This window comes from Sylvia atricapilla, chromosome 1 (genome assembly GCF_009819655.1).
Source record: "Sylvia atricapilla isolate bSylAtr1 chromosome 1, bSylAtr1.pri, whole genome shotgun sequence".
In the NCBI taxonomy this organism is placed as follows: domain Eukaryota; kingdom Metazoa; phylum Chordata; class Aves; order Passeriformes; family Sylviidae; genus Sylvia; species Sylvia atricapilla.
Window position 1 is genome coordinate 124,013,752 of NC_089140.1, and position 18,848 is coordinate 124,032,599.

At 42.3% G+C, this 18,848-nt stretch overlaps 1 protein-coding gene across 4 annotated transcripts in view; it reads right to left on the bottom strand.

Moving 5' to 3' along the window:
- Positions 1–18,848, bottom strand: part of TPD52 (tumor protein D52) — a 124,181-nt gene that overhangs the window by 97,681 nt on the left and 7,652 nt on the right. The window contains exon 1 of one of the 4 annotated variants that reach the window (XM_066332654.1): positions 3,313–3,571. The exons of 1 other annotated variant lie outside the window; for it this stretch is intronic. In XM_066332654.1, coding sequence (XP_066188751.1) covers positions 3,313–3,484 — 172 coding nt within the window. In that variant the 5' untranslated portion in view covers positions 3,485–3,571. Of the gene's footprint in view, positions 1–3,312; positions 3,640–18,848 lie in introns of those variants that run through there. 2 more of the 4 variants (XM_066332663.1, XM_066332635.1) reach the window with 2 other exon arrangements.

Here is an 18,848-nt window from a genome sequence, read left to right on the forward strand (position 1 = left end):
ACACTGTCTACCTACTGTATTTGTGTCCAGAACACTTGGGACAGAACTTTTGTGAACGCTGTTACCACAGAGTGCACTGAGAAGGAAGAAAATTAAACCTCATTCTGCATTTATATCATGAGATCTGTGCCACATTTTCCCAAAGATTTGTACTTGTCTTTTTCACAAACATAATGTAGGTCCTGTGGGTTTCCCAATAAACAATTTTCTGTCAGAAACCTAGGGCAGTAAGAACTTTAAAGTCTAATGCCCAAACCAGAGCACACCATTACAGCACTTAAAATAAAGAATTATGTCTCACAATCAGATAACTTTTGTTTTATACATCAACATATTTCTTTAACAGTTAAGAATGCCACACCTTTTTGTCAAATTGCTATTTAACATATTCATTACATAAACCTACCCTGAAGGAAAACAATTTGAACTGCATTTCTCCTCAATACCCTACACCCTCTCAGTATGTACTCCTATGACTCTTGACCTTGCTCTCATGTGCAGCCCTTCAGGGACCACTTGCTTGCCATCACAAAGCCATTTCAGAAAGTTTGCAACTACCAAAACCAAGCCGACTCCAAGAGCATTAGCACAACCAGCTGAAAGTCTGTTCAATCTGATTACGAGGAGTCATCTGGATTAAATCACCAAAAATAGATCAAGTGAATCCATCAGTAAGAAAAAATGCTGGATTGTCTCCTGCAGCAACAGCTTCTGTTTGGGGAATGTAGCTTCTGTTTGGAACTCATGTTTTAAGACTGTTCTGCTTCTTGTCTACCAAATGGAATTTAAGGCACAATGCTAAGAAGCAAAGGAATGATCTCTCCTCCCCTTACATTCTTTGAGTTTTTAGGGATATAAAATCACTGCTACTCAGAGTCCTCCATACCTCACCTTGCACATCTCACCATGCTTTCTTCTTGCCTTCTGAGCCCCTCCCATTTATTATTTTTTGAGCTCTACAGAAGTATGCCAACATCTTCCCATCAATCTTCATTCTGGCACCTTTGCTCTCTCTTCTCACCTCTCTGTTCCCTTTGCTCCCATTCCTCAGTTCAATACCTGCAGAACACAGGGTTCACTCATGCTATGGGCAAGGCTGTGCTGGGCTACCTAACCAAGGAGCAGTTGTCTACACAGCTAACAACCCACAGACCTCCACAATGGTGTGGCTACAACCCAAATGTATCCCATAAACTAGGGCTGACAGCCAGTAAGATCCCGGCTTTGAGAAAACTTCATAAAGAAACATGCACAGCCCACCTTAGACCTTTATATGGGGTGTGGGGCAAAACCCCAGGAAATCAGCCGTCAGCCCACAGATGGAAATGCTTTGCCTCAAACTACTACTAAGAGAGAATTTCTCACTTGTGGTCTCTTTTTGCCAACAGAATTGTTGCTATTGTTATTTTATGTAATTTATGTAAAATTAATTTATGTAAAATTATTTTTACAGCTTTCAACTTGTTGCCTTTCGTTATGTTAGTTTTCTTGCATCATTAGAGTTGTGAAGGACTTAAAATTCAGTCATTTGGTACTCTGTTATAACCAAGTTTAACTGAACATTTCATGTCTCTCAAACAGAATAAAAAAAACTGGGGGAAAAAATCATAAAGATTTAGATAGTATTGAGAAAACTTACCTAGCTTTAAGGTCAGTTTTTACATCTGTATTTCTAAGATTAATATATCTTCCCAGCAGTTTATTAAATCTATTTAAATGAATCAAATAAAGACATGAGCAAGTTAGTTGATTAGGATTCCATGGATCACATTCAGGGAAATGGCATTTAAGTCCCTATTACTCTGCCAGGGTAGGCAAAGCATTAAGAGTAATTCAATCAACACTCAGTTTTTCTGATCTGAGGTTTGCTTTGGCCAGTTTCAATCCATGTTCATGTTCCATTTTGACCAGAAATTCCTCCCTCCATGGCCTGAATTCAGAGATCAGCACCAAACAGGAGCAATTTTAAGAAGTACTTTTCATTTCAGATGAGCAGCCTTGGGATGGGGGCAGGTTAACCTCCAAAGCTTTTTTTCACATGGGCATGTTCTGCACGCAACACTCAGAATGAGCAGTGTGGTCACCACTAAACAGTTGGCAAAGCTAGAGAAAAAAGGTGTTTGTTATAGTTCAGGAGAACAACCTGTTGCAAGGTTATAAAACCACTCTAACACTTGAGTAACATTCAGTACTACAGAGCACATTTATTCTGCAGTATATAAGAAAGACCAGATTTAAGTGCTTCCCATTTATCTCAGTGAAGAAGCCAAAGTGAGACATATCTCTTCCACCCGGGCAAGAAAATTTTTGTGCTTCTCCCAAATGCTAATTAGATATTCATTCAAAGTAAAGAAAATAAAGAAAAAGAAAATAAAGCCCAGAAAAGGCTGGTGGTAATGGTGATGTATCATCATCTGACACACAGAGCTGCTTCCCCTCTCCTTTAGAAAAGCTGGGAGATGCAGTAATTGCAAAAGTGAATGCTGACCACTGTTTCCCAGTTGCCCCTGGCTCATCAAGTTCACAGGGAGGGTTGTTATAGTTCACATAGTGGTTCCCCACGGGATGCATGTTTCTTCAAAATTTTAAGTAACAAGCCCATTTAAAAAAAAATTAACACCTGTGTAACTTTGCTTTGCCACACCTGAAGTAGGTTTAAGCTTTCTGTATCTAAAATTACTTTGAAAGATTACATTTGGCAGCAAGGAATGGAAAGGAATGACAACAGTAAAACCAGACTAGGGTGTGTTGGGAGGCACAGCTATGGGTGTTCTGTACAAGAGGTTACCAGAAAGAAACTCATAGGGTTAAACACTAAACAGATGCCACTGCAGCACAGCACAGGGCAGCCCCAGGGCAGTTTGTATCCGCAGGTGGAAGACTTGCAGCATTTTAAATGCTAGGTGGAATGGAGTAAAGGTTTTAAAGAGATTGTCAGTTTTAAGGCAAAAGCAGATTTTAGACTATCCAGAGCTCTGAAGTCATACTAAAAATGCAATTTCTATCTCCTCCCCCAAGATGTCTAATAGTCAAACTAGACAAACTGTTCTATCTTGCAGAAGTTTTGTTCCCAATTGTTCTTGCCACTTCATTTTCCCCTCAAACTGCCTTTCTACTGACTAAATAACAAATAATGTAAAGCTGGTAACATAAAACACATGAGATATTACCTACATGACACACTGAAGCCAATGCACTACCAGAATTAATAGCAGACTAACTTTTATACTTTTTTAATTTGAGAAGTTTTACAGGTATTAATTGCTAAGTATTTTATGTTGAGATTTTAAGGAAGAAAAAGAAGCAAGTTACCAGACTTTGCCAGTGTAGGTGATCCAGGTGGAGAAAGGTTTATGCCAGGCGACAAGTAAAGATAATTTCTGTTCACTCCAGCATTGAAATCGAAGGGTGATTTGTAATCCTCATATAGATCCATGCCAGACAGTTCAGAGCGTGCAGCCATCCTCTTCTTCCACTGAAACATTCATCTTTACTTTCTGGGGCCACCCAGACAGCAGGATTCAGAAACCCTCCATTTCCCCACATGACATTCACTGTGCCTCCTCAGAGAATTCAGCTCTGCCACATACAATAGAGCCATCTAGCAAGTGATTTCTGAGCCATCCTGTGGCTGCTGCTGTTTACATGGCACAAAGTTAAGTTCCTGTAAATTTATAACTGAGGCTGGACTTAAACAGACCGTTCCCTTAACAAACATTCACAGTGCACAGCTCATGGCTTCTGGAAGAGCCCTGGTCCTCTGCAGAACTGCATCAACTATGCTCAATCGTTTAAATAAAAAAAGGTCAGCTGACTGCAGCTACACCAGGATATCCTTAATCTTCTAGGACACAAAAGGATTACCAGCCGTAATCTATCCTATATACCATCTGTGTTGGACTTTTTCCTCTGATTAATGGAAAATTCTGCGTGCATAGCTATTTCTCCAGCTGCTTCCATCAGTGTAATAACCACTAGTGAGAACCCAGTCTCTGCTGCCCAGGTATCACACCACAGTGCAAGTCCAGAATAGGAGAGAGCAGCACTCCTCTCTGAAGGCTAGGCTATAAACACCACCTGGGTATATTGATGAGTGTTCTAATGTGCAATATAATTTTTGCTCAAGAGGCTAGACTGAGAGGGTCTGGGAGGGTCTTGTCTGGGGGAAGGGATTGTGAAATATTTATGAAGTACACTGTCCAATGTCCTTGGTGCTTCAACCACCATTGTTTAGAGCAGCCAGGAATGCAGCAATGCACTGCCTGAAATGTATTTATGTATTGACACATACAGTATAAAGAAAGATCACCTTACATAAGCCATCTGACTTCATGCCAGGCCTTTATGATTCAACTCTGGGAAGCAAAACTGCTTCTTACCTAAAAGAGGCACTCAGCTCAATTTTGCAGCACTTCACTGCATTTTTTTATTTTTATTTCAAGGTCTGCTTCTTTCACTAAAAAAAACAAGCTTACTAGCAACGTAGATCACCTTTACAGCTGCACAATACTTTCCTCCCAAACCCCACAATTTCACCTGGGATCCTCAGTGCAGCCTGCACACAGAGGAGCATAATCAAATGGAAGTGAATCTTTTCCTGCACAGTAAGGACAGAGCTGATCAGGCATTATTCCAGAGAAGTGAAAGGGTCTTGCAGCATACCAAAGTCAAGTCCAAGCAAAGTAAACCCAGGCATATGGGAAGAAAGGACACCCTTTCTGGAATTTTAACTTCCCATTTCCACTGCAGTCAGTCAGCACAGGAACAGACCTTCCAGCTAATTAAAAAGCAGCTCCTTTATGCTAAAGACCTACATTCGCTTCTGGTGCAGAATACCTGCAGGCTCACAACAATGAGAGTGCTGGAGCCTGAAACACAGGTCTATGCTATTTTCCAAACCCACTGAAAAGAAGAAAATAGAATGCCCCTCTGCATTTCTGACACGTGGCTGTGACATCTGCCAGAAATACTGCAAAGTTCACCTGGCAAAGGTTAAAGCTTTGGTCACAGATTGTACTTAAAGCATCCAGAGGCAGCAGAGAACTGTAAATCAGCTACAGTAATAACACACTCTATTAACCAAGTTTGTTAATATGAATAGCTACAGATTGTGCATTGCAGCTTTCCCTTCTATAACTCAGCAGTCAGGGGCTGCCTTCTGTGCAAAAGGCTCAGGCAGTAGTTGTGCTAACTGGGTTAGGCAAAATGACAAGTTATCAGATGTGGCACACAAAGAGCTGGGTGTTTTCTACCATCATTCTCCCAACACAGAGAGAAGGGAAGGCTGCACACTGGGACTTTTCCCCAACCCTAGATAATCAGTCAGTTTAACACTGGTCAGTGCTAGCTGGCTACAACTGCAAGTAGCTATTATGGGAAAAAGAACCCCTTATGAAAATCTGTTGATCCCTGCTAACAACCAAGGATACCATTTCCTAGGTATTTCCTGGAGCAAACATTCTTGTCTTTTACAGGAAATTCTCTACATTCAGATTTAGCCATTACTAACCATTAAAAAAAATAAATCTGGTACTCGTCCTATATCTTTATAGTGCAAAATTTGGTTTCATGTCCCTAGAGACATCTGGATTGCCAGCCTCAACCACCAATCAGGCCTGCTACTGACAGAAATCTGTATGGGCCAAAGTCTCCCACACCTCTTCAGTTCAGTCAGAGACACATACAGGACGTGGCCCACTACTGGAACATACATTTGGCTTACAGGGAAGATTTGCTGAATTACAGGTCTTTGAGGCTGAATTCTGCTCTTGTTCTTCCTTATGCATAGCCCAAGCACAAGCCCAGAAGTCACGCAAGACAATCTCTAGTTTTTAGAAATACTACAGAAATATTACTGTTCTAAGGTCATTGCCAAGAGAGGGACACCATGCAAATTCTTCTTACTTCAAGTTTCTCTCTTTGCTCACATTCACCTCAATTATAGAGGCTATACAGATTTGTTGCTATAGCACCTCCCAAATACATCACCTAAATACATCTGCCTCCTGCTCTCTTACCTGCTGCAGTTTACAGGAGTGTTGCTCCTCACTTGTTCTCAGGTACAAATCCTACCTGGTGATGAAGGAAGCTGTTTTCCTGAACAAGCTTCTTCCTCATCACTTAGGGAAGTTTGACGCTCTTCAAACTGAAGCACAAGTCAATCTCTCTGTAAACAGAAAAGACTGAGGTCCACCCTTCCAAATCTGGTGTAGGACAACTTCTGGCTGTCATCTCTAACTCATCAATTTCAGGGAAGACAATCTCTGGTTTTGAGACCCTGTCAGCCATAACAACCATTTTATCTGCTTCTTCTCCAGTAGGTCCTTAGCACACCCAGGGATTCAGGGCAGAGCAAGGCAGCACTCCCTCATACTGCCTGAAGCCAGTCTGAAGAAGATAGGTTCTGCTCTCTGTGGTGCATTTGGAGGAGGAATCTCTCTCCAAGGGATTTTCCAAATTCAAGTGATGGCTCAAGGGGAAAAAAAAAAAAAAAAAAAAAAAAAAAAAAAAAAAAAAAAAAAAAAAAAAAAAAAAAAGCAGGATGGGGATGACAAACAGCAGCTGCACAGAACCAAAAAGCAAGGTTTTTCTCTGCAGTGGGAAGCTTTCTGACCAGTTTAGCAGCTCTTGACAGTCACAACAATCAAAATTGCTGCACACTATGAAAACAGGGTCATTATGAGGCCTTTCTAAAGGGCCCTCCCATGACCAAAATATCCTGCTGGATGGGCTTCCTCTCCTTCACAATAATTCAGAGCACATGCAGCTGGCTGGAGGTGGAACTGAAGCTGTAGAGCTATAGATGGATGCTGCCTTCCCAAGGCAAGACACAGACATTACAGAGCTGAAGCTTAAGTATAAGCTTCTGTTACATGTCTTACAGTAATTAACTGTGCATCCTCAAGTATCTCTGCTCTTTGCCCTGCATTGCAAATTAAGGTTTACTTCGTCCCTTGTTTGTTACTGCAGATACCAGCTGTAAGGCAGTGCCTGCAAAGATCTTGAAGCCTAAGGAAGGAGCTGTTCCAGAGCCAAGTAGCAGTGGGGTTTTGCTAACTATGCAAGAGATTAAAACCAAAGGTTTTGCCATTCCAGAACAAGCACTCATTTGCCCTTTACCCCTCAGGATAACTAAGAGGTTAGTGCTTAAGTCATCTATTCATTTTAGAAGCTGGTGTCTGAGAGACTGGCACAAAGGTAGATACCTTTCTGTCAAGGATGCCTGAACCAAACTGGCACGTTCAAATGAATGTCACAAAGTGTCTCAGCAAACCTCATCAAAGCATTACCATCACAATTCCTACCATTAACCAAGTTGTAATCTCCTCCTTAGGGTTACAGTGTGTACTTAAAGCTTTCCCAGGTGAGGTGCACAATCTGTAGAGAGTGTTAATTTAGCATTAACACTCTGTACAGATTGTGCACCTCATGAATCACAAGAAAGGGAACTCCCTCCACAGCCAGAAATGCTATTAGGTTTGAGCAAACACTTTTCACCAGATATTTGCCTGCTTAGTCTCAGGCGTGGTTCTTTCTTCAGCTAGCACCTGCTACTCAGCTCTGCAGCTTCCATCTTAACCCAGGGCTCTAGCAACAATTTAAGCAATGCAATATAGTATTGAAGCACTTCTACTTTGAAGGCAGCTAAGCAAGGATAGGACGTTATGGTAGCCTTGTGGAGAAGCTGCTTTTCTCACATACAGGTCTAGCAGAACAACAGTTTGTTTATACATGGAAACCTTATATCCCTCTTTCCCTACAGAAACCAAGCCCTGATGAAGTATCAAGCCCTGATGAATGAGTACGACCTCTGAGCTTTGAAGAAACTGCGCTATGTATTCAGTAGTGTTTAATACAAACAAACTCAGGAAAGGCTACCACTCATGCCTCAGGATTGGAGAAATGCAGAAGCAATCCTAAGACATGATCTAAACAGAATTTTGGACAAAGCTATCCAAATAACCAGTCCACAAGATCTACCTGAGTTCTGCTGTTTCACAGGCACCTTGTGCCAAACTTGTGCACCACAGCTCATACTTTTGGCAAGACTATCATGACTCCAGCCCTTAAGCAAGCAAGCAAAAGCAAATGGAGGAAAATGATGGGAAGACTTTGTTGACAAACCCCTGTCTGAGGTGCAAGAAGCACTTGGTCTTTGAGGGCATAGCAGAAAGATTCAGTCTCTTATTTCAAGGTTACCTGTTAAAGATTCAATTGCCTTCTCAGCCTATACTTGGGCTTTAATTTCAACTTCTGCAGTTTGCTACGAGGGAAGATTGATAGGCCTTCCATTCAATGTGTCTGGGGCAAAGACTTCCCAGCCAGCTGGTCTTCCACTACCCCCATCTTTCCCAGGTAGCTCCCAATCAGGCAGCAACAGTCAGGCTCCTCTCCCCACTCCAACAGAGTTTTATATGGCATAAGCCATTTTAAGAGCCATAAAGCTACTTAAGCATCTTAAGCCAATCTAGATTCTGTAGCATCAATTTGATCTTCAAAGTCTTACCAGTTTACAGACAAGTAAAGCTTTTCAGCACCTGATCTGAGGGCTTAAAACTGCATTAAGAGAAAAAGATGCTGTGAAGCAATAGGACAGAAGCCCAAAGACAACATGCCTGAAATTTGTACATTAATGCTCCTATTTCCACACTGTGCTCTCTCCCCTTCCTTTAACAGCAGACACTTCTTTCAGTCCCCTGAGATTTGTGCATGACACGAATGGAGCTGCACAGCTACAGCAATTCCTGAACAGTATGAGCAAGGGCTTCTCTGCAGCACCATTAGTAGTGGTGAGCAGAATGTGGCTTAAGGGGTTAAGTATCTGCTGTCTTCTAGCAGGATAGAACTCAACACCATGATATTAATCTCAGTACTTCAGCCTCTCCCACATGCTTTCTCTGGACAAGCTCTGCCTGATACAACTACATCATTCAGTACAGTTCTTTGTACAGAATTATCTTCTCCAGCATTTTCTTTAGCCTAAGTGCTGCCTTCACTTACTCTTATTAAAACAAACAAAAAGCCACCACCGACAATCACCACCTCTTTAGAAGATGTACCTCCCTGTAACACAAACACTTCCAAATGTTACAGGTAGGGATCACAGGGCTGCCAGTATTGCTCCTCTTAAACCAAAATCTCAGCCCACAGTATTTCAGTCAGTTGACACACGTTGTGGCAAAGGCAGCAGTTCTCATCTCTCCTCTCAATCCAATTATAAACTCAGACTAATTTCCTGAGCTCTTGTGAGGGAGTAGATCCACACTCTGGCATATTCTGCGACTAGACAAACTGATAATACAATAAAATACTTAACCCATTCATGTCAGACAAAATTATCTATATTTGCACACATTCTCTACTAACTTATAAGTGTTTCAGCATTTAGAAGATTAGGCAGAAATCCCTGATTTATGACAAAGCTGCGTGTCGCAAACAGTGCTCAAAGCAGTCACATTTGTCAGCTCCAGCAGTAACAGGTAAAAAGCTTTCCAATCTATGGAAGAGGTCCAGGCCAAAGGACAGAGTAGCACCCCAGATCCAGTGATCAGAGTTTGCACTGACTTTGGAGAAGTCAGATCAAACCCTGCAAACACAGAGGAACACTCCAAGTGAGATTGACAGAGTCAAAACACTGTCAATTAGATTTTAGAGGAATATATTTAGTTATTTCACTTCAGCCACTTATCCCAGTTATGCTGCCATTCTCTATAGACTCCAATCCCTCAGGCAAGAGACTGACCCTGTCAAAAATGTGAAGAAACAGTGCTGAGCTGCAGCTAGATTATAGTTGGAAAAGATTTGGAAGGAAAGACTACAGTCTTTCAATCCCAGAAATGGGAATATTTCAAAGAAAGCTTCAGTATGTAACCTCGCAATCCAATTAAAAGTTTTACTTGAGTGACTCTGGAGTGACTCCCAGCCTCCCTCAGAAGACAAGTCTGCTTTTCTGCACTCTTAAAGCAAACCTCCCTCTTTTAACACAGCATCCCAGAGCCTCCATTTCTGAAAAGAAGCTCCAGAAAAGTCCACCATCCCCACTCTGTTACCAGGTCCCACCATGAATTTGACACTGAGGTTTTAAGAACAAAGCAAATTCAATTACACATTAAGCTGAATTACATATTATGATATTTAAAAATAAAAAAGCACAAAAAAAAAAAAAAAAGCACTCTCTGTAGTTCTAGCAGTACCTTAATAATACCAACAAAATCTTCATTGCTTGTGGTACACAGTAGCTCCCACCATGTAATTACCAAATTCATGCCTGGATCTGGTGTAGCACAGAAATTCCGTGATTTACTATCAAGGGCAGAAGTACAGAAGCAACTGAGCAGCACACAATTTGATGCAAGCAACAGGGCTCAAGGGTAAGTACTTCACAAAATCCATTCTTGAAGATATTCAAAAACCATTTGAACATGGTCATCAAGGTGGACATGGATATCAAGGATCAGTAGTCTTCAATATCTTTATCAATGACAGATAGTGGCATCAACTAAGTTCAGTAAGTTTGTAGATGACACAACGCTGAGCTGTGTAGGTGACACAACAGAAGGACAAGATGCCATCCAGAAGGACCTGGAGAAATTCAAGAATTGGGCCATGAGAACCTCATCAATTTCAACAGGTCCAAGTGCAAGGTGCTGCACCTGAGTCAGGGCAGTACCAGATGCAAGTACAGGTTGGGAGAAGACCTTGTGAGCACCCCTACAGAGATGGACTTGGATGGATAAAAAGCTGGACATGAGCCACCAGTGTGTGCTTATTGCCCAGAAAGCCAAATGCGTCCCAGGCTGTATTAAAAGCAGAGTGACCAGCAGGTCAAAGGAGGTGATTCTCCACCTCTACACTTGAGACAACCACCTAAAGCACTGCATCCAGCTCTGAAGTTATCATCAGAGAAGGGCATTGACCTCCCAGAGCTGATCCAGAGAAGGGTCATAAAGATGATCTCTCTATGAGAGATCCTACAAGGACAGGTTGAGAAAGCTGGGGTTGTTCAGCCTGAAGAGGACTTCAGGGAGGCCTCATTGCAGCCTTCAAGTACATAAAGGGGATTTGTAAAAGAGGAAGAACAACTTTTTACACAGGTAGATAGTGACAGGACAAGGGGGAACAGTTTCAAACTAAAAGAAGAGAAATTTACATTAGAAATTAATAAGATTTTTTTTTTCTCAGAGAGTGGTGAGGCATTGGAACAGGTTGCCCAGAAGTGGTAGAAGCCCCATCCCTGGAAGTGTTCAGGGCCAGGTTGGATGGGCCCTGAGCAACCTGATCTAGTTGGTGGGTGGCATCCCTGCCCATGCCTGGGGGTTGAACTGGGCCCTAAGGTCCCTTCCAACTCAAACCATTTTGTGATATGGTCCTGGCCAACCAGTCCCAGATGCTCTAACAGAAGGGTTGAACCTCAAAGGTCCTTCCCAACTCAACCATACTGTGATTAACACAATGGCCGTAATAAGTCACAGGCTGCTCCTCCAGATTCTCCAAGGTTCCTCCAAGAACCTCTCTTCTTCAGGAACACAAAGGGTCCTGGCACCCTGCCTTAGGGGAGGTCAGTGGCCTACCCTTCATTAACATGTGAAGAAGATTTACAAATACCTACCTGCTGACAGAATAAAGTTTCCATTTTCTCCCACACTTTCTAAACTGAGATATGGGCAGAGACTTCATGGGAGACTTTTCACTTCCACACATCTCCCCAGCGTACAGGAGTATTATGATGGCTGACAAGCAAAGCAAAAGCATTTGCAGCAGTAGAGACTACGTTGGTTTCTGTTACAAGGCTGCAGGAAGAAGGTAGCTGACAGATTCTGGGAGGGGAAAAAAGTCTCCTGTATTTTCAAAAAAGGCCAAGGCTTACAATTTGCACACTGAATGAATGAGCAAGCAACTTTTAGGGCCTGACATGTGACTCCAGACACAGAAGTAGCTCTTGGCAAGTACAAAAGCCATCTACTTCCCCCTGACACCCCTTCTCCAGGAGGGAAGTGAATGTATGCCTCTGAAGCAGGAAGAGTTCACTCTTGTACAGGGAGAAAAAGTTGCAGTAGACAAATAAACGACTAGTGTCACTGAGCTAAAGCTGCCTTTCAGCAGGAGCCTCTCCTCCTTTTACCTTTTATGAATTATACAGAGCCCAAGGAAACTAGGCTCAAATTAAGTCTTTGAATTCCCTTCTCAGACTCCTCAATTTATTTTTCATCCACTCCAGTGCAGTTTCCTTTACTCCTCCAGTAACTCTCTCTAGCACGGTGCTAGATCATGCTAGGTTCCCCTAGCAAAGTTCCTCAGTCCAGAAAAAAGCTGACACAAAAGCTTCCAAACACGTGAGTTCATCTAGAGATGTCAGCTTGCCCTTCAGAAGCACTGGGAGAGTCACTTCTGCACTCAGAACACAGTAATTTTCAGCACAACCACTGCTAATCTCCCCAAAATAGAGCACAGTAATCTCCATGTGGGCTTCCACAAAGGATGCACACAACACCAAAAGGAGTGACATTTTCTAGAACCACTGCTAATTTTACCACACACAAGTTGTATGGTTAAGGGGCACTGATGCTGTAGCCTGGCACCTTATATCCATGATAGAGATCAGCTTTTTGCATAGCAATAATGGCAAACCAGAAGTTTTTTTCCTTTCTCAAGAACTTGACTAAGTAAGTTTACAATTTTGACTTGTGCTGTCAAACAAGTGCAATTGCATAAAACTTAAAGTACAATTTCTCAAAGACAAGCAACTGCAAGCAGCGAGCTGTATAGAAATCCTATTAACATTTTTGCTCTTGGCCTATCTGAGCACATAGTATGAAATATCTGTGAAACTGTAAAACTCTGCCTAGTCAGCAGCAAAGTGCACTAGATAAATTCACAGACATATATGCCCCAGAAATGTCTCAGGTCATAAGAACCTGCTCCCAGCGCCCCTTCTTCAACCAGTCGATTCACACCTTCAGACCAGGAATGGATTTCACTACAAACCCTTCAGAGAACCAGCCTGCCCAAGAGGTACCTAAAAGCTGACAGTAGGCACTGAGCCCGTTATAGTTTTTCCAAGAAGGTAATCCCATAATGAAGTCGAGCTCTTATTATTCATTTGCATTTCTCACACTGCAGGGTTTCAGTGCACCCTCCTAAACTTAAGAAAGTAAGAGCTAACAAAGCAGTGCTAATGGCACACCAGCAGATTGCTGGTATATAAAGTACTTGTGCAGCAGCTCACTATTACTGGGAATCCCTCACTTGAAAACTCAAAGTTGTGTTGTTTTCCCTGCAGCATCAAACAAGACACATTACCTATTCCTTTATAATCCAGCGCTTGACCAGTCACCCATTCAACTATGTAGTGCTTGAAGTATCCTGTTCCAGATGGAGTGTGGCCGCTTCTTGCCCATACTGCTAAATTCCACATCCAGCTGAGCAGCACCAATTCCTACAGCGCTTCCAAGCTGATTTGGAGCAATAGTTATCACTACTTAAAGGACCTTGGACACATCCTGCCAGGCCTGCAAATTGGACAAACTCAGGACATGGGCTTGAATACTTCTGCACTGCTCTTAATCTCATTTAAGAGATAAGAGGGAGAATCCTGCAACTGTGCATGCAGCAACCAGCAGCAATTCACTAACAAATCAAATGCACTGACCAGCTTTTTTTCCCCTAATATAATGCAGATAATGCATCTACCTTTAGAGTATTATAACCACTGAAGTTGCCATTATATTAATAAGTATTCTGAGATTTTATCCAACTGATATGTCCTTGACTGGCTTTTAATGCTGCTTGAGCTGAGTAAATCTTGTTAAGAGACATTTCCCCCTACTCCAAGTCATACTAGGACAGTAAATTAAATGCAACTGTTAGCCTAGAGAGATACTGCTGTCACATAAATCAACAGACAGTCATAAAACACTAATCACTCCAAAAACTGAAGGTAGCAAAGAAAAGGGTCAACCAAGTTTGTCCAGTGATGATTCCACAAAAAGATACAAAGCTTTAAAGGACTTCCAGATCCTAGAAGACTTGAGCATACCCACTACTATCAGATCAGACTTTGGACATAAGATGCCACTTTTGCTGCTGAGTGACATTACAGGCAACCTGCATTTCCTTTTTAACAACCTACACAGGTTCAGATCATGAAAGTACTAATCTCTCAAGATGTCCAAGCAATATTAATATATTTATGCACCATCTTGCTGTGTTCCAGTCCATTCCACACAACGGGAAGTTTTCTCAAGTATCAGCATGCTTAGATAAGTACCCAGGCTCCTTATTTATATTGCACAGCAAAGTAAGTAGAGTGAGTTTAACCATTCATTTTACTGAAATATATGATTATGGACAAAACTAGAAAGACCTATCTAATGAAGACAAAGGCAGGCATTTTTCCTGATTCTGGTGCAGTTGATGTGATGGAAACTACAAGGGGAGAAAAGAAGTGCAGGTTTAAAGAACCAAAGTTTGAAGGATATTGAGCTTCATTTCTTAAAGTAGACAGGAAATGAAAGAAAAGAGGGGGAGGGGAAGACTGGGGTTTTTTTTAGTTTTATGTGGGTTTGGTTGTTTGTGAGTTTTTTATGTTGGGGGTTGTGGTTGGGGTTTTTTTTGTTTGTTTGTTTTTTGGTAATGAAAGTATGCCTCCACCGATTTTAGTGAGCAGCTGCTCCAGAACTGCACTGTTCCACAAGTTGTCTCCTCCCAGTATTTGACCTGGAACAGAACATCAGTGCAAACTCCAAGAATAAAGCTTTACACTGCTACATGAAATCTAAGTTTAGCATCACTCCCTACTGAACAAGCTAATCCACCACACAGCTCATTTCACAACTCTAAATGTCAAACAGAAAAACACGTATATTTGTAGCCATTCTGAGTACTGGTCATGCCCTAGTTTAATGGATCCATAAAGTTGTCAAACTTTATGTTTAACGACTGCTCTAGCTGGTACCCACGTTATTGTTACATCAAGTTTGGCACATCACAGCCCGGCCATCAGCACAGAAAAACACTCAGAATAACTCAAGAGCATAAACAGCTATGAATAATGCAATTCACAGTTTTTCATTCTGGTAAAAACTTGACCAGGATATTAAAGAGGTGGAAGTCAAAACACTGCCTGACATACTGCTAGTCCTCAGTTGTCAAACTACAAGTGCGCTCTGTAGCAGGGGGCTGTGACACAGCATTATTACTAAGAAGCCATCACATCCCTCAGAAATGCTGCTGGCACCAGCTAGCATGAAGGGGAAACAAGGTCTCTCCAGTAATATTACCTTGGAACAGGAAGACTAGAGAAGTTCTTTTGCTTAACACTTGCTCTATCCTTAATTGATCAGTTTTCACTGCTAAAAATATTAAAAAGTCTTCTCAACTCCTCTTGACAAAACACAGAGGTCTTGCTTTGACTTTTGTATCCCTCTTCTCATATTTTTCCTCTCTCAAAAGCTGCTTTTGAATAAGAAAATACTCTTTATTTGGGGATGCTAGAACAGAATTAAAGAAGTCTGTACATTCACTCCACTAAAGCTCTCCCTTTTACCATTTACCCCAAAAACACTTCCTCACCACAGAGGAAGTACTCAACACATCACTCTGTTGATTCCATTGACACTCAATTTGTTTTCCTTCTTATACAATCTCAAAAAATCTGTCATGTCAAAAAACCTGCAAAGTGACAGGCACAGAAGCCAATCGAAACCACTCAGCTTCAAAGCATCAGCTCCAGTTGGTTTCACTTGCTACTGTTCAGAAATGTGCAGAAACTAATTCTCCCTGCTCACTGCTGCTCGTGAGCCACAGTACTCAATGTTCATCTGCAATTCACACACAAAGGCAGCAAAGCAGGATGCCCCAAATACCCTTTAAGGGTGGTGTAACTTTCACAGTTAAAAGATTTGGTCAATATCTGTGTTTTATCACAGAATGGTTTGGGTCGGAAGGGAGTTCCAATTCCCCTGCTAGGGACACCTTAAACTAGATCAGGTTGCTCAGAGCTCCATCCAGTGTTTCCATTGGACCTTCTAAATGTCTGGGCTGCAAGTGCATACTGTTGACTCACGTCCAGCTTCTCATACACCAGCACCAGCTTTAATCCCTCTCTGCAGGGCTGCTCTCAATCCCTTCATTCCCCAGCCTGTACTGATACTGCAGGTTGCCTTAAACCAGAATAATTTACGGGAACAAATTACACACTTAAGAGTGTGAGCAACTTGCAGCTCAGAAGTTGATGTTTTAACCAATGCACCCAGAGGGCTGCATTAGGCAGAAGGCCCACCTACCATTGCAGCTGTGCTCTGAGAGCACCAACCACCTTCCCTGCAGGATTGCTGGACTGTTAAAGCCAATTCCTCAAAATCACATTTAAACCTGAAGGATCCCCATACATACAACAGCAAAACCATGGAACTCCTGCTTCTTTACAGAACTGCTCTGTACTGTCCAACCAACTCATCAATGGGCAGTTAGTGCAGCCCAGCACACAATGGCCATGTCCTGTAATACATGCACCACCTCTCTGGCACTTGTTACTTGCCTGGTGAGCTGCTGGCTTTTTCCTCTTTTGATATTAAACATAATTAAACAAGTTTATATTGAATGTCAGCACTGGTTGCTGGAAAGGAGTAATCAAGAATGCATTTGCAGTAAACTGATTTCTTGGGAAAAAGTCAACTGTTAGAGACACCACAGTTCAAAACCAAATACTTTCCCCTACAATAACCAGAGATTCCTCCAGAAAATCAAAAACAACTGAGTTGACTATTTAAAGATTAACTTGAAGGGCAGGAAAGCAAGATTTGTTTGCATCTAAAAATCAAGACTATATTCAAAAAGAAACATTCAGCCACTGCATTTTACTTTTCCAAAGAATACCTTAGTGTGAACCTGCTTAGTGTCCACGCTAGTTCTGCTACATCAACTGTTAACGAGATCAATATACAAAGTTCAAGTAGCAGTTCACTAAGTACAGACAGGTGTCTCTGTTGTACCTCAGCATTTACTGGAAGTGCACTAAGAAATTCAAAGGTATTTCAGGGAAAGCTAGTATTTAAGACTGATTGCTACAAACAGTTATTCAAATGGTAGCAGCAACTGTTTACTCTTTCATCAGTTTTCAGGCAAGGAGGTTTATAGTGGGTATCTAAAACACATCTTTACTGCAGTTAAGGACTGCTATACTAGAGAAAATAACAGTAATGTTTCAGAATCTTCCCCTCCTTCCAAATTACAGCACTTAAATCATATGACAGCTGCAGCCAGCTAGATGTGCAGTAGCGCTTTTGGCAGTTAAACTACATAAACAACTTCTGTGACACACAGGATCCCCCCAACACATCCTAATCTGGGTTTGGGATGCTCCAGCCTAAACCTGGAGCTGAGCTCGCCACACACCCTGGACCAGGAGCTGGTGGAAAAAGATAGTGTGCAGGGATCCAACCGTGGCCTGAGGCCTGGAAGAAGTAGGGAGCCAGACCCACAATGTGCTCAGTCTGGTTCAACAAGAAGATCAGGGATGAACTTTTGCTTGGCAAACAGCAGCACAACACCAGTTTGCCATTTCAGACAACAGCAAGCTGGGGTTGGGACCTTCTTCAGATGTCCAGACAGTTCTCTTTGGGGTGCTTTGCAGGAACTTCTGTTCCCTGTTCCTTCAAGTGTCTCCAGAGGTGGTGACAGACCACATGGCAATGCTCTGAACACAGCAGGTGGACCCATCCCTTTCTTGAGGGCCCATACATGACATATTTGAGATACCAGAGCTGCACAGCACCTGCAGAGTCTGCCCAGGCAACAGACAAAGAGGCTCATCACAGCTCAGAGCACAAGAAGGTAAAACATACCTGCCATGCAGGCACCAGAGCAGTCTAAAGAGAAAGACAAGAAGTCATTTCAGGTCTTTCCTTTTAACAAAGAACAAACTCCCTGTAAAAAAAAAAAGATAAAATAAAAAATAAAATTTGGAGCACAACACTTGCAGTAGCTTGCTGAGGAGACGAAACAGAGCATGAATGGTGCTTTTAAGAGCTCACAGCTCCAAGCAAAGCACACTGCAGTAAAACAGCCTGTTTTCCTTCTGCCAAGATGTTGACATCTGGCAACAGGAAAGTCAATATTTAAACCAGGCTCCATTCCCACCCCATGCCTAGGCTGGTACTACTTCTGACAGTCCTCATCCCTGAATGCACATCAGCTGCTCCAGAAAGCCTCTTCAGGGACTGCCTGGCGCAGCCGTTTTGGTGCTATGGAAACAGCCTGCACGGCAGCGTGTGATCCGCTCACGCACACTGAGGCCTGTGTGTGTGCAGGCACTGAACTAACCTCTGTCAGCAGGAATCAAAGCACCCTGAGCAGTCAGCAGGTTAAAAACTGTGATTGATATGAGGGCTCTCTGCTCTGCTTTCATCCTGCTTCTCAAGACTACTCAAATGTAGACAAAACACTTTTGAGATGTCCTGAAGGGATTTCTCTTCTGCATTACAATATGGACACTAGAGAGAAAGGTGCACTCTAGCCAGTGGGAGCTGTGCTCATTTCACAACCCCGACCCTTCTTTTGATTAGGAAGTACTGGTTCCTATTTAAAGGATAGCTTCTTTAAAGATACTTATAGGCAAGTCCCTGTACAGCTCCATCCCTGGGAACCTGTGTGAGAAAAAGCAAGGGATGCATCAGGACTCTGATGTACTCCTGCAGGGACTACAGGGTATCAGAAGATGCAAGTTCAGTGAAATTGCCTTCTTCAAAGGCAGCCCGTCCTGGCAGCAGCTGCAAATGTCCACTACTGTAAGTTATTCCCAGGGACTGGACTGCTGCAGAACACTGCAATGAACATCAGACAGAGATGAC